Raw genomic sequence first — 15,881 nt, 5'->3', positions numbered from 1 at the left:
TATTATCTATACTTCATCACCAAATTTCTTGATACGTTTAAAATGTTAATTTCAAATTACATTTCTATTTACTAGATGTTAACTTACTTGAGGTAGGAGTGAAGTGAGGTTGTTTTCTATTTAAAAAAAAAAAAAGTTAGGATAAGGATGAGAAATATCAAGTATGCACCAAGTTATTTCAAACTATGTTGACACATCCTTAAGACCGTCGTCGTATTCCTATCATATTCCGAGCCCAAGGACATATGTTAAGCAAAAGATCAAATCAAATAAAGATCAATTCATGTTAGAATTTTTTCTTATAAATGACAAAGTCAGTTTATAAACTTCATCATGTGTTAGATCCAGCTAGTGAGTGATGCTGGCAATGTTTGGGCCATCTCTATTTGTATGTAGCAAAATTTGTCCCCCCCACTTTTTTGGTATTAAATTTCAGGTCCGGGCGTCGACAAGAATATCTTTATATATAAAAGAATTTCAAGTAATATCTTTTCTTCTTTGGACTTCCAAAGTTTGTGTCATCTACTTCATTTACTCTTAAGAATTTTTTCATAAATCTCTACTAAACTCTCCATCAATCTTAATTGTATGAATAAAATCATTTTTGTTGATTAAATTTTTACAGTTTAATCCATATCTGATACACTATTAATGGCATGCATTGTTAATTATTTAACAGTATCAAATTGACAAAACCATAGAATAGCCGTGAGATTAAAAGTTAGATAATTTAGTTAATTATAGTTTAATATCTTATTCTCCAAAATTATAGTTAAACGAGGATACAAGCTAGACTATATATAGAGCAATATTTGAGTATAGCTCATGCTCCCATCGATGAGCATAATAAGGATTACGTTACACATAGGTGAGTGTACCGGTAGGTTGCGCCCAAGTCTTTTAAAACTATGCATCAAATATGTAAATCCGTAAAGAATGTGGCCTTGGTTAATTGCATATTTCCTTTTTTCATCATCTATATTTTAGCATTATATTGGGAATTCAGCATTTTCTTTTTCTTTTTTTGTATGGTGTAAGTTTCAATTAAGTAATAGAGAGAGTAGATATAATGCTTTACAACTATTTGGGTAACAAGATTACATTCTCACTAAATCTTCATTCCAAAATTATTACTTTCTCCACATGTCACAACATCACCTACATGCAAATTACTATACAATTCATGATACGCTTTCATCCACGTGGCACCTTCTCACTTCCTCCCCAGCTATTATCCATCGTCAGCCACCGACCCCGTCGGAAACTCCCCACACCTTCACCGATCTGTCCAGGCTACCACTGTACGCAATCCACCGTCGACTTCCCTGTTTATCCGGGCAGCGGCGATCTTCCTCCACGGCCAAGCATTTAACCGGTCCAGTGTGACCCGTCAGCACCGATACGCACGTGTGGAAAGGCCCATCCCTCCGCCACACGCATATGGTTTTATCGGCGCCGCCGCTTAGTACTATACTGTTCCCGGCGGCCGCAAGGCAGAGAACTGCCAGGTTGTGGCCCTTGAGGGCTCCACCGTAAGTCAAGCGCTTTTCTCGCTCCCAGAAGTTGACCAACCCGTCGGAGGATCCACAGTATACCACTGTGCCGGCGGCGTTGACGGCCACCGCCGTCACTGCACTGTCTTGCTTCAACAGCGTTTGGTCCAGTATGTGTTTTGTTGCGTCGTTCTCTTCTTCATGCTGTCTCCGCCATACCTGTCAAAAAATTAAAATATTAAACATATATATGAGCTCTTTTGGTTTTAGAAAAATCAAAACGGAAAGCATATGGAACTAATCAAATTAACAAATAATTCTTAATGCTAATTAGAATACAAAACCACCACCTAACTCAAAAAGATATAATGATACTTAAAGATCAAAGCATATACATAAATACATTGAATCAATCATATAACCATATTTGGATCTCTAATCCCATCATTATTAAAAAGCAATCACTTTTGAAGAATTATTCTTTTTTCATAACCCAACAGTTTATGACAAGAAAGAAACAACCATTTAATGTTAATTCTCTGATTAAGCTAACTTTTATTTAATTCATGTGATTTAGTTAAATCATCTCTATTCATAATTTCTAAATTATTATACTAGATGTAATTAAGTCACTAATTCACCCCAAAAAAAATTAATCAAGAGGAATGTTAATTTAATAGTATAGTATAATTTAACAAGTAAAAAATCAATATAGTTATTAACTATATCAGGAAGAAAATAGTATTGCAAAGTTTGACTATATCATGATAAATTACCAAGGTTAAATTTAATATTACATTGTCTAACACTAATAGTTGACTAACAGATAATCAATCAGTTTGAAAAATATTAATTCAACTGAATGGATATGAAGATAATTCGACAATATTACCTTAGCGGTGCCGTCGGCCGAGCCCGTAATGACCAAACCATCTGAAGTTGCGACGACGGCATTCACTGCATCGTCGTGAACGGTAAGTGATTCGAGGCACTTGGAATCTGAAATTCTCCAAACCTTCAAAGTTTTATCCCAAGAAGAAGAATACAATAGCGTCTTATCTTCACTCAAGCACAAGCAAGAAACTGCATCGGCGTGTTTAAACCAAAGCAAGCTCCGGTTCCGTCCCACAACGAAGTAGTTTTGAGGGTTCATGGAGCTTCTTAAAACATCTCTCATCGCCGGTAACGTCCCAGCCCGTCGGTGACTGCCGCTTGGGTTTTTCGGCGCCCCTTTCCAGACCCGAATTTTTCCGTCCTGATGACCGGTGAAGATCTTTTCGCCGGATATTATAATTGCCTTAACCAAACCACTGCTTGATTTAAACCCAGTAAATTCCTTGAGATTTTTCCATACCCGAATGTTCTTGCTGTCGGAGCCGGTGTAGAGAAGCTCGCCGGCGGTGGCTAACGAGTACACATGGCCTTCCTCACGAACAAGAGACCCAATGAGAGAATTATTGTTTTTATTATTATCATTAATATTATTCCGGTGAAGAACGAAGCCGTTTTGGAATTCGGAAAAACAAGGAGATTTCAGAAAGGGATAAGTCTGATTCCACGGTGAAAATATCGGAGGAGACTCGTCGCTGGTTGGCGTCGGAAAATCGCCATCGTCGTCTATTTTTAGATCGGAATTATCCGAGAAGAAATTCCCAAATTTCATAATCGTAAAATTTGGGGAATGTGAAGGGAAAAAAATTCAGAAATTGAAATTCAGGAAAAATGGAAATGATTTTGATGGGAGATTGCATGAAATTATTAAGGGATATATAAAATGGAAGAAAAAGATTTGAGGCAGAAGATGGAGACACGTGTGAGGAAGAGAGACAATAAATTAAGTCAATAATTGAAATTAAGTGGGGAGAAATAGAATTGAATAATACGAATTTGAAAATGGTCACTTATTGGTTAATTAGTAATTAATATTTAAGGACTATAATAATACGATTAGAGGAAAAATAAAATCAAGGTTTAGTGATGCAATGGGTGCATTTAATTAAGACTTTTAAAAGAGTGGAATGTTGACATTTAATGGATCTTAGTAAAAGTGCGATTTTAAATTAGAGGAAAAGTAAACTAAGGGATGCATCCAAGTGTGGGCAGCACATGTAAGGTTTAATATGGTAAATATTATATGGGAATTGGCTTTTTTGGTTCATTCAAAGATTAAATTCTCCTGATTGTGAAAAATAAACACTGTTTACTTATTATGTTTAACTTGTATTGTATTTATTAACACTTTCTTAATCTTAGATATTGAGAAACATTACCCCCATCTTATTGTACGTGACATGACAATTGAATAAGATATATCCATTAAAAGGCATTGAATTCATTTATTGATCAATTACAAAGAAAAAAGAGGTTTGTCCGAGAAGAATTATAACAACTTGTGGGATTAAGTACTTAAAATGAGTTGGACGAAGATGGTTGTAGGTTTGCACACCAAATATTTTTCTTTTAAAAATAAATTTATGGGCATGTGATGCTAAAATAGATTTGGATTTTTTTTTTAGTTAGACATAATTTAGTAGTAGGAGAGCTTTTGAGTTTTGTATTATTCTTATGTGTAATTTTCCAATTACGGAGGGACATGCATTGCATACTTTTAATTTTAATGATGAGCCAACCTTTTATAATATTAAGTATTTGGGATTAGAATTTGGTTTAAACACTTGTATAAAATTTATTTGAGCTTCATGATTTACACTAATTTTACTATTCCAAGCAATTGAGTTAGGTTAAATTGCATAATTTTATTCAATAATTGAAGTTCATTGATGAGTAGTGGTGATTAAGCACCAATTGCATATGGGTTATTATGGCTGAAAGAGTTTATCCATGCATTATTTTCTCCTTGTTAGAATTCAAAAAGTAATTACTTGTTCTCCTTTGCTTCATTGAACAATCATTTGACTTCCACCTCTTAGAAAAGAAATAATTTCAATGCATAGAAAGAACACAATTCAATAAATTGAATCTTATCTTTGATTTGACTTCGTAATTGGCATGTTTTTGTTACTCTCATTCATGTGTTCTTTATAAAAATAATAAAACAATATCATCTTACAGCGTTAATTTTCTAAATACTTGAAAACTTAACTATATTTTAAAAAAGAAAAAACTAAATAGTAAAAGAAAATTATATCATCAAGAACAATTAAAAGGAATATGTTATCCATAAAAGTCTATGAAAGGGATGGATATAAGAAAAATCCAAGCAAGCAGATTAACAAAAGTCATTGATATTTCTTAAATATACATAATTAATCAAAGTTACATTAAACATTTTACTAAAATGATAATCTTATCATGCGAATTTGTGTTCATTAATTGCATTTTGTCTTCCAATTTAGATGTGGATGAGAACAATAATAACTAACTCTAATCACAACTTAATTTATTTTATTTACCGATGATATTAACTATTATATAGTTTTGAGTAACCTAAACAACTTAACATGATTAAATTAAAACATAAGAAAAGATTTAATAAAATGATAAATTGAAATTTACATGTTGACGGTGGGGGTGTGGGGTGGCCAAAGGAATCAATCCTTCAAAGAACCAATAACGTCACAACCAATATGCCTGTTTTCTCAGGGCATTCACTATTACCTTACAAATCTCCTCATTACTCATAACCATCCAAAAGGACATTTGGGTGGAATTTTAGGTGTCACTTTGGCATCTAAAGGAACAAAGCTATTATCAAACCCATTTTTCCATTTCTAACCCAATCCTTTTCTAAAGCTTTTCTTTCCTTTTATTACTTCCCATATTCTTCTTTCCTAAACTTCTTTTTTCTTTCAACGCCTTTCATCATTACATTTACTACCTATCTCATTTCATAACTCAAACCAGTAAGTCTTCCAACTCTACTTTTCCATCCAAATTTGAATCGTGTCGCTCCCTATAATACTTCTTTATAGTTAACAAACATCATTGAATTATTCACCGACTATTATTTAATTTTACTATTTCTTATCCTAGCGTAATGCTTTCACTTTTGTCCTCAATTTTAGTTCGACTAATGGATAATTATGGTAATATCGTTTACTAAGACTGAATAATAAAGACTATATAAATATATATAAAAAAGTAAGTTCCTCGTTCTTGATCATGAGGATGTATCTCGTTATTTAATTTTTTTTCATTTCGTTGTGGAATAATATATGGAAGAAAATGAGGTGGCGTTTGTTAGTTGAGGGTGTTGAGTTGCTGAGTTGGATGCCGGAAGTGGAAAGCAAACAATAAAACGCACCAACTTCAACTGGGAGTCTGCCAACACAGCTTTAACATCCACCAACGACTACGAACCTTCCTTCCCTCATTCTTCAATCATAGTGCGACACGTGGTCTAGTTGAGATCTTCAATCGCCGCCACGTAATGGGAACCGAATACGACATGTCGTTAGGGAGCTTTCTGCTTATTTCCCAGCATCGTACGAGAGAAGAGCCGTCGAATTTGTAATTGCACCCCTTGTGTGGTCTCTCCTACCCCACACGTGGCTTATTCTTTTGGACTTGTCATTGCAAACAATAGTCCCATAAATATCTTTTTCTTTTTCTTTTTCTTTTTCTTTTTCTTTTTTAATCTCTACATTTTAATTTGGGGTTTTTGAGTCTCCAATGTTACCATTTTATTAAGGATTGAAATTTGAGTTTTGTTTAAATTAATATAAAGAAAAAAAAGTAGACGTAGAAACTTACTGGGCCGTACTATTGAGGACACTGTTGGCCCAACATGCTGCCTAACAAATGGAGCCCATGAAATCACACCAACTCTTGGAGTTGTCAGAAGTAACCATAAAAAAACGTTGGAAATATATTTAGAAAACAAAAACAATTATATTGGGAACATAAAACACAAGTTTTGATATATGAACGTAATTTTATATAGACTAATTGAATTTTATTTTATATATGTGTGTGTGTGTGTGTGTGTGACTTTAAAAGATTAAGCCTTAACATTAACACTATCCAATTATATGGGAAGGGAACAAAAATATATCTTAAAGAAAGAGTAAATTAGAAATTCGGTAAGCTGAAAAACAAAATTAATTATTTACGAGAATCTTTTCCTTTTTCCATTTTTGGTGGCTATGTGATTCTCTCCCACTTGTAAGATTTGTTATATCCAATCCAAATCCTTCACATATCAATTCACAACGTTAAATCATTTTTTTTTTTAACACACAATGCTATAATATAATACATTATAATATTCGAGTCTGTGTACTCATCTTAACTTTGTTTTTTTTTAATTAGATATGGCTTAGGATAGTAGATTTAAAAAAATAAAACTCTACAGTATTTATAAAGTTGATAAACTACTTCTTTTTTATTCTTTGCTACTTAATTTTGAGATGAAACAAACAAAAAATCATAGATAGATATAGTAATTAACTTTACTAATCAAATAACATGGACTTGTAATTGATACAAGGGTTGATAGTTCAAAACGAAAAGAGAGCGTTTGGGTTTACGATTTGGGGAAAGGATTATGGAAAACTAAAAACCCAGATTAGGTTTTCCATAATCCTTTCTTTCTCTCTTTTTCCACCATTTCACTCCTGCTCCAATTCTTTTCCCTCTTTTTTTAATCATTCATTAAACACATATTATCATAACACTGTTTATCATAATAACATGCTATGATAACACCAGAATTATTATAATACTGGGATCACTCTCTCAAAGTGTTAAAAGCGATTTGAAGTTAGAGAAAAGAAAAAATAGAGGTGTACGAAACTTATATTCTATTGGTTGGTAAGTAAAAGGGGGTGTAATATTTGAGTGATTGGATTCTGTTTCACACATCCAGTAATCTAAATTTAAAAATAAATGAAGAGGGACCAAATTCCCACACATTACTGACAAAGTTTTTAACTTGGAGCCTAAGAATCTCATAAATCCTTTCACCATAAAACCATCATATCTAATTAATAATTATAAATATAATCTTTGGTTCAAACTGATGCCGGCCGGATACAGAGCCCTTGTTCTCTTACTGCCGTCGGTTTCCGCCGCACGATTCCCCATACCACCGCCCTCTGTCCCACTCTCCCCATCTATAAAAACCCTTTATTCTTCCCCACTCGTCTCTTCAATTCTCATTCTTAATTTTCTCAAAAACAATGGCGGCTATGTCACCTCGACCTTATTCAGTCGAAAAGAAGATCGACGGAGATCAAGTGGAGGCAGAGATAGAAACGGAGGTTTCGGCGGCGTTGGGCCCAGCTGTGACGAGGCATATTGTGGTGAAGTCTTCGTCTTCTCACTCCAACCAAGCTCTAGAGAAAGCGGTGGTGCTGCGGCGGATCCGGCAACGGAAACGTGTTAACAAGTTGAGGGCGGCGGTTGGAGCTTTGTTCAGCTCACCGTTCACCGATAAAACAGAGGAAACCCATCAGAGAAAATGGGTGGACGAACCCTTCACTTCACTCTAGATCGATTCCAATTTTGTAAATTAGAAAAAGAAAATAAAGAAAAAATCCCCTTTTTAGTTGCTTCTTAATCCCATGTAGTATGATTCATCCATTCGAATTAAGAAATTCATGGAAGAGGTCAGTTTCTTTTCTCTCTCTCTCTTTTTTTTTTAATTTAATTTGCATCCAAATCTTATTAAGAGAGGTACGTTATGATGGCTTCGTTGAACAAGTTTTTGTTGTGATGTATTATACTTTGAATAAAAAATATCCAATAAAAAGGTATATGAACATAAGGTACAAAACACTACACACCTTCACGTTCCAACTTGTAACAAATTATTAACTTAAGCTTAAGAGTGTATTGGATTAAGTACAATCACACATTAACAATATTAAAAGTGCCTTTTTAAAATGCAAATATGCTGCAATGAATGGATAAATTATGGACCTGAAGTTGGAAATTAGAGAATGCGAGAGAACTGACCCAGGTCCAAGAGAAATGAAAATGGGCTAAGCCCAATTGGAACCAAAAAAAAAAACATAAAATTACAAAAATGCCCATGAGTCTGAATATGCGGGAAAATGTGAAAAGGACAAATTGAAAAAAGAATGTTATATAATTTTATTTACTTTCTACCTTTTGTGGAAGAAGAAAACAAACAAAGATTAGAAGCGGTTTTTAAAATCTCAATCCCATAGTCAAAGTCAAACAGGATGGGTCCTACTTTCAAACACGGGCCATAATTAATGAACCAATCAGGCTCCACTACACGGGGACCCACTCCAAGTACACGTCTATGAATACATATTTACTTTTGACTTTTTGACTCTTTTCACCTTCAACCTTAATATTTGGTTATGTCCCATTCTCACTCACTTCTATTCTTAATTATATACTCATGCTTATTTTTGTAAATTACAAGTATAGAAGCCTGAGCTTTAAATTTTGTGCTCAATAAGTTCGAAAAATTTTAAAAATGTTTATTACTTTCGTAAATTTTCTATTGTTTATCACTTCCTAATAGATTCTTAAACTTCTAGTTTGTTATATCAATTTTTAAATTTTGTATATAATAGTTTCTTGATATGTTTGATACGTTTTTTAAAAGGTCACTAAACTTAATATTGAAGTCGTATGACTATATTAGACATAAAAAAAATAGTTTTATGTCTAATATATTGATTATTGGTTAATCTATTAAAAAATTAGAGAGATCTTCGATAATATTTTAAATAAAATTGATAGACTTATTAGATAAAAAATTTTAAGAGAAAAAATATATTAGATGTCGTTTCTCGAAGTTATAAACCAAATAAATACAATTAAAGTTGTAATTTAAAGGTATGTGACCAAAGCATGATGATGATGATGGAAGAGACACTTCCAATTAAACTAAAATGTTTATGCATAAAAGGGAAATAGAGCAATTACAAGAATTCAAAGGAGAAAAGCTCCACCAAACATCATTATTCATATGAAAATATTGTGGAAACTTTTGGAGATTCATAAATGCTGGATGATTCAACTATTTGAATGATCTTCAGACATATTATGTAGGTAGATTTTTCTTTTATCAAACTTCAACTTCATCTTTTATCTCCTTCTTGGTTCACTAATTGCATGTGATTCTTAAGTTTACATAAGGTTAAAATTTATCTGTTTAATCATCCTTAAATTTTATCATTTTTTTAAACACTTTTTTAAAAAAGTTGTAGATTTAGAAGATTAAAGTGTTCGGTCTCAAATTCGAAGGGAACAAGAAATATATATAATAACTAATATCTATTTTATGACGTTGTTCATCCCAATTGTGATAAGTCTTTTTTTTTTTAATCAAAATTATGTTGTTGCGACTATGCGAATAACATTTAGAGCTTTGTGTTCAATTTCTAAATTTAAAAAATAAATATTTCGTTTAGTAATTATTTTATTATTTATTTTTGAAAATCAAATCTATTTTCTTTTTTTTTTTAATTAATAATTTACATATTTCTTAAATAGAATGTTATTAAATTTTTTGTCAAATTAAAAAAAAAAAACATTAATTTTTAAAAGCTACTTTTAAAAATTTGGTTTAGTTTCCTGAAGTACAAAAAAATTAATAACAAAGTTATGTTAAAAGACAAAAAAAATTCGAAGAAGCTAAGAGACATGTCAGTAAATGTTTAGGAAGTTTCCTTAATTTGTACGATAGGCTTTCTAACTTCTAAGAAAGAAATAATTCTTTGTTGTTTTAAAAGTCACACAAAACTTGAATTTTCTTCTTCGTCTTTCTTCTTAGAGCCGTATCCTAATGAGAACAGAACACCGTTTTTCAATCTTTTGACAGAGAATAAATAGTTGTTGGAAAATGGCCAAGTTGAAGACCACCATTTCTCTCATCACCCAATACTAAATTTATTTCCTACACATCACTTTGTGACATATCTATTACTCATTAAAATTAACAAAAAAAAAAAAAAAAAAAAAAAAACTATATACAACTAGTGGATAATACTGCCAAATGTTTTTGTTAATCTTTCCCTCTTGCTTCAACTCCACACTTACAACCCCTTTTCCATCAAAACACATTCTCTAATACCAACAAAATTCATCATTTTCCACAAAATCTAATCCAAACGCAAACCTTTCTTAATCTCCTAAGTTTTCCCATCTATGATCTCAAAAACCCGTTTCCTAGTTTCCTCTAATCTTCTTTTTCTTGTTCTAATTTCAATTACACTTAAAACAGAGGCTAAAAAATGTTCAAAATCATGTTCTTCCCATCAGACCCCTTACGATTTTCCTTACCCATTTGGCTTCTCCGCCGGCTGTCCAATCCGCCTCAACTGCAGCCACGACGGCGCCGCCATGATTGGAGAATTCCCTGTCGAGTTTATTAACTCCGATCATATCAAAGTTGTGATTAAAGCGAAATGCAACCGGGGGTTCCACACAATTCACCAATTCTTTAGCCCCCATTACGCCCCAACGGCCAACAACGCTGTTCTTTTACAAAACTGTTCTTCTCCGATTTCGACTTGCTTTTTGCCCACGACGATGGTTCAGACCAAATTCGAATCCCCCGATTGCTCTGTGAATCGCTCAAGCATAAGCTGCTATACCCAAAACGCCACCGGGTCTGCCGGTTTCTTGGACTTCAAAAACCTCACCGGAACCCACTGCGATTACCTTCTGTCGTCGATTTCCGCGGAGGAGCTCAATGGTAACATCTCTACCGGAATTTCTCTGGAAATTCAAACAGTGGATCTTGGGTGGTGGCTGCAGGGAGGCTGCCACCACTCCTGCCATGAAGATGCTAACTGTACAGAACTTAAATCACCCATTAACGGGATGTTGTCTCATCGTTGCCGTTGCCGGAAAGGTCTGATCGGCGATGGATATTTGGCCGGCACCGGCTGCCGGAAAGGTTAGTTTTTTTAACTTTAATTTTCTTCCCTCTCGTGATTATTATTATAATTATTATTTAGTTTGTTTGATTGCGCGTGATGATTTAGAAAGTCAAAAAAGTTGCGAGAAATGATGAAGAAATTTTTGGGGGTATTCCTTTTCTTTCTTCATATGTGGGATTAATTTGGTTGACTTTGTTAATTAGTTGTTGCGTTAAATTTTTATAATGTCATGTTGTTGACCCTACTTCAATTACTTGAGCATTAATAATCTCAATTAAATGTTGTATCCCCCTAATCTTTAATCTTTTAGTTTAGGTATCCCTATATATAATCACCTCAGAAAAATGTGTTCAAAACTACTATCATTTTGTTTTAGCATCACTTCAAATAATTGACTTTAAACACCAATAGATCACCATAGGATTCTTTCATTATTTGGTTGGGTATTTTCCATTATATATATAAGGTCTCACATCAACTTGGTCTTTACACTTCCTTTTATAGAGTTATTGATGTCTAGTCCATGAAACGTACCTAAATATGACCTATTATTTTAGACATATTTATACACGTGTAAATTTAACCCTTACTCTTAAACATAGAGGAAAAAGAATACTTTATTAAGAAGTTCATGATAGTCTTTGTCTTTTAAATCTTATTTATCTAAGTCTTGCTTATAGAAGAAAATTCTCACTCAAAGGCCCTCGTACTACTGACTTTGCACCATATTCAACTGCAGCCTCGACGTCTGCACTCCTCTCAAATTCTTTGACCTTTCTAACCTTTTCAAACGTCTTATTCCTTTCCTAGCTTCTTGACTCCAGCTCCGGCCAAAGAGTTGGATAGATAGCCACTTATCCTTTAACACATTGACTTGAAAATGGGTAACTAAGTGAGAAAATGGATCTAATGAAACTAACTTGATTTTAGCTCGCACATACAACTATCCTTTCGTCCCTCGCTGCCTTAAGGCATGTCTTTATCCCTACTCCTAAGCCTTGACTCCACCACGAAGAAAGAAAGAGGTCCCATCAAAATTTGTATGTACAAAATTTGAAGTTGAATCGTTGAAAGCCACGAACTACACTACTAGACTACAATGGTGGCAATTTTAGTGATATCTTTTAAGCAAAAGAAATAAATTTGAAGTGAGGAAGGTGAGTGTGTGTATAGTTTTTGGTTATTGGTATTGGCAGTCCTTTGGGAAGGGACAGCATTCCAAGAAAGGTGAGGCAAGAAAAAGTTGGGCTGTTGGAGACCCCATTTTGGGGCACTCTCTATCTTATCCTCTAACAAAATCAACCATCAAACTATTGGCCCATTACCCCAAAGTGACAATACCCCAATCATCTTTACATTTCCCCCCATCAATCTCTCCCTCTCCCCATTTCCTTAAAGTGGTCCTATCTTCATCAAATCTTGCTCAAACTTTGTTCCTTCTTTCTCAACTCTTGTCTTGTCATTTTCTAAAGACTCGTTTATAATTGTAATGAAACGTCAAGAATAATAACGACGATTAAGAATATGAATTTTAAATTTATAACGAGTTTTTTCTTTTGCCATCGTTTTGATTTTTTGTTTTTTTTTTTTTTATAATGTTACCCACATGGAAGTTATGCTATTTGAGTTTTCCTATTGTTCCTATTCTTATCTTTTATCAAAAACCTTTTACTTAGACATTTCATTTTCCCAAATCTTCAAAATAAAGTTCCACTTTGAATTTTGTGGCTTTTTTTTCTTCTCTAACATTTTTCTTTCATTTCAAAATGAGTGATTTATCTTCTTCTCCTTTTTTTAAAAGTGATTTATCTTTAATATGGTTAATAGAATATATTATCAATTTTAGGAATTCTTTTTACCATATAAGCTCTTGATATATTAAATTATAACAAAAAGAAAAGTTAATTTAATATACTATATAAATTATCTATTTTTTTTAGGTAAATAAACTTGTCGATTGAGCTAAACTCTTATTGATTGGACGTTTATTTCTGATGTTATATAAACTTACCATTATTGTTAATAGTTATAATAAATGATATCAATACAATTCAATAAGTTAAACAGTATCTATGATTACGTGATTTTATTAAAATTTATTGAGTTATATTTATTTTAATCATAGCTATAAATATAATAATTAAATTCAAAAGACAAGTACTTAATTATTATTATGTCTAAAGTTAATTGATAGGTAAATAGAGAGAGAGGTTGGATTTGTTTAGGAATATTTAATCACATTTGGAGAATGAGTTATAGTTAGTTTGTATGATCTGATTAATCAAGACGTTCTTCTTCTTCCCTAAACAGCCTTAAATTGCTACACTACCAAGTACGCTATCGGCGAATGCGGAACATCAACGACAGCCACAAGAACCGCCATTCTCATCGGAACCTTAATCGGCGGAGCTTCCGTACTTCTTGCTCTCGCTTTATTATGCTTCTTCATCCGCCGTCGTTCCAATCCCAAATCTATACACCTCAACAAAATCACCAAACGTCGCCTCTCCGAAGCCACTGCTGGCGCCGGCAAATCTACCATCCATCTCTACACTTACAAAGAGATCCAAAAAGCCACCCACAACTTCTCCGACGACTACCGTCTCGGCACCGGTGCATACGCCACCGTCTACGCCGGTAGATTACGCAACGGCGAATGGGTCGCCATCAAACGCCTCAAAAATCGAGACCCCGACACTATCCACCAAGTCCTCAACGAAATCAACCTCATCTCCTCCGTCAGCCACCCTAACCTCGTCCGTCTCCTCGGCTGCTCCATGGAATCCGGCGACCAAATCCTCGTCTACGAATTCATGCCCAACGGTACTCTGTCTCAACATTTACAAAAACAGAGAGGCACTGGCCTCCCCTGGCTCGTCCGTCTCGACATCGCCATCGAAACGGCTAACGCAATCGCCCATCTACATTCTGCAATTAACCCTCCGATCTTCCACAGAGACATTAAATCCAGCAACATACTACTCGATCAGAATCTCAAATCGAAAGTAGCGGACTTCGGGCTTTCAAGGTTAGGGATGGCCGAAATTTCCCATATCTCGACGGCTCCTCAAGGGACACCGGGGTATCTCGATCCACAATACCATCAAGATTTTCATCTCTCCGACAAGAGTGACGTGTACAGCTTGGGCGTGGTTCTTGTTGAACTGATCACCGCCATGAAAGTAGTGGATTTCTGCAGGGCGAAAGAGGAGGTAAATTTGGCGGCTTTGGCAGCCGATCGGATAGGGAATGGGCGGGTTAGGGAAATTATCGACCCGTTGATGGATATGGAAGGAGATGAATGGGGAATTTCGTCGGTAGAGAAGGTGGCGGAGGTGGCGTTCAGATGCTTGGCATTTCATAGGGATGTAAGGCCGTCAATGGTGGAGGTGGCAGCGGAGCTGGAGGAGATACGACGGAGCAGGTGGGAAGAAGGGGGATTGAAATGTAAGGAAATGGAATTAGTAGTTGAAAGTGGAAGCTCAAAGTCTAGCCATGGAGGAGGAGATTACTTTTCAAGAGGCTCTATTGAAGATTCATGGCGGAGTGAACAGAGCTCGCCGTCGTCCAGTAGTTTGTTAAATAATGTCCTTTTATGATCCCATTTTTGGGCCTTTCTTCTTCTTAATTGATTTGGGGTGACTTTCTTTGATCTATTTTTCATAAAAGAAAAAATAAATTTGAAGTTTAATTGATACCATAATTGATATTTGGTCTTTTATTTTAATTAAACGTGATATCTACTTACATTTTTTTAAGAGTAAACGTGAGACATGCCCTTAAACAAAAGTATCAACAAATTAGATTTGAAAATCTTGGTTTTTGATTCCTGAAATTATTGAAGTTAGCCACTTGTCACCTCTTTTTAACTGTCCATTTCCAAGTGTATGTAATTATTGAGGAAAGTTTCTTGTAATTTCATTTTCAAAACCCTAGAATTTCCCATTCCTTTAGGCAACAACACGTGATCATGCACCCAAAAAGATGAACCTCCATCAATTATTTCAAAGTTAAATCATATATTTTCCCTTTCCATTTTCTCTCTTTTTTCTTACTCAAAATAATGTCATAACAAAGGGAGAAAAGAAAAATCTTTATGTGATTAATTTCATATGTCAATCATTTCCATTCCATTGCCCAACATATTTTTCCTAAACCCCTTCATCTAATCTCTATATACTGATATGAGTAGTGTGATGCATGGATGGAAGATAAGATATTTCTTATTTAGAATTTGTTTGTATTAATTGTCTCATGTGGGCAAAATTATTGTTAGTATTCAACTCTTCGGTCTTCATTAAAGTCAATAAAAGAGGTTTATTAAATTAAAAATATATATATATCAAGCTCTTTAGTCTTATTATACTCTTTTTAACACGAGTAACAATTATGGAACATTTTTACGATTTAAACCTTAAGTTTTCTGCTCTACTGTTTAAAACAACATTTTATGGACCATATTTTAAGGTTGTAAATAGTTATGTCTTGGCCCAAAATAAAAATGTTCACAGTTCCATATTTTTCATGCGTGAATGAAATATTGACAAAAAGAAAAGATTAT

The 15,881-nt window shown here is 34.0% G+C and overlaps 2 protein-coding genes across 2 annotated transcripts; one reads left to right on the top strand and one right to left on the bottom strand.

The window, feature by feature from the left end:
* Nucleotides 1-1,044: 1,044 nt before the first annotated feature.
* LOC103487933 (protein JINGUBANG-like) lies at nucleotides 1,045-3,242 on the bottom strand. Its single transcript, XM_008446441.3, has 2 exons — nucleotides 2,386-3,242; nucleotides 1,045-1,712 (listed from the first exon to the last, which is right to left on the bottom strand). The coding sequence occupies exons 1-2, from the start codon at nucleotides 3,154-3,156 to the stop codon at nucleotides 1,242-1,244; spliced, it is 1,242 nt and encodes a 413-aa protein (XP_008444663.1). The 5' UTR covers nucleotides 3,157-3,242; the 3' UTR covers nucleotides 1,045-1,241.
* A 7,035-nt stretch (nucleotides 3,243-10,277) lies between these two features.
* LOC103487934 (wall-associated receptor kinase-like 14) lies at nucleotides 10,278-15,023 on the top strand. The gene is made up of 2 exons (XM_008446442.3): nucleotides 10,278-11,337; nucleotides 13,631-15,023. The coding sequence occupies exons 1-2, from the start codon at nucleotides 10,584-10,586 to the stop codon at nucleotides 14,917-14,919; spliced, it is 2,043 nt and encodes a 680-aa protein (XP_008444664.1). The 5' UTR covers nucleotides 10,278-10,583; the 3' UTR covers nucleotides 14,920-15,023.
* Nucleotides 15,024-15,881: the final 858 nt, after the last annotated feature.

This window comes from Cucumis melo, chromosome 3 (genome assembly GCF_025177605.1).
Source record: "Cucumis melo cultivar AY chromosome 3, USDA_Cmelo_AY_1.0, whole genome shotgun sequence".
Taxonomy (NCBI): domain Eukaryota; kingdom Viridiplantae; phylum Streptophyta; class Magnoliopsida; order Cucurbitales; family Cucurbitaceae; genus Cucumis; species Cucumis melo.
Note: the sequence above shows the minus strand (reverse complement) of the source record. Positions and strands in the feature narration are given on the sequence as shown.

Bases quoted from the DNA above. Each gene is read 5' to 3' on its own strand.
- LOC103487933 (XM_008446441.3), bottom strand. From the start codon at position 3,156: ATGAAATTTGGGAATTTCTTCTCGGATAATTCCGATCTAAAAATAGAC. The intron at 1,713-2,385 runs GTAATATTGTCG...ATTTTTTGACAG, and splicing joins CGGCCGACGGCACCGCTAAG to GTATGGCGGAGACAGCATGA.
- LOC103487934 (XM_008446442.3), top strand. From the start codon at position 10,584: ATGATCTCAAAAACCCGTTTCCTAGTTTCCTCTAATCTTCTTTTTCTT. The intron at 11,338-13,630 runs GTTAGTTTTTTT...TTCCCTAAACAG, and splicing joins CGGCACCGGCTGCCGGAAAG to CCTTAAATTGCTACACTACC.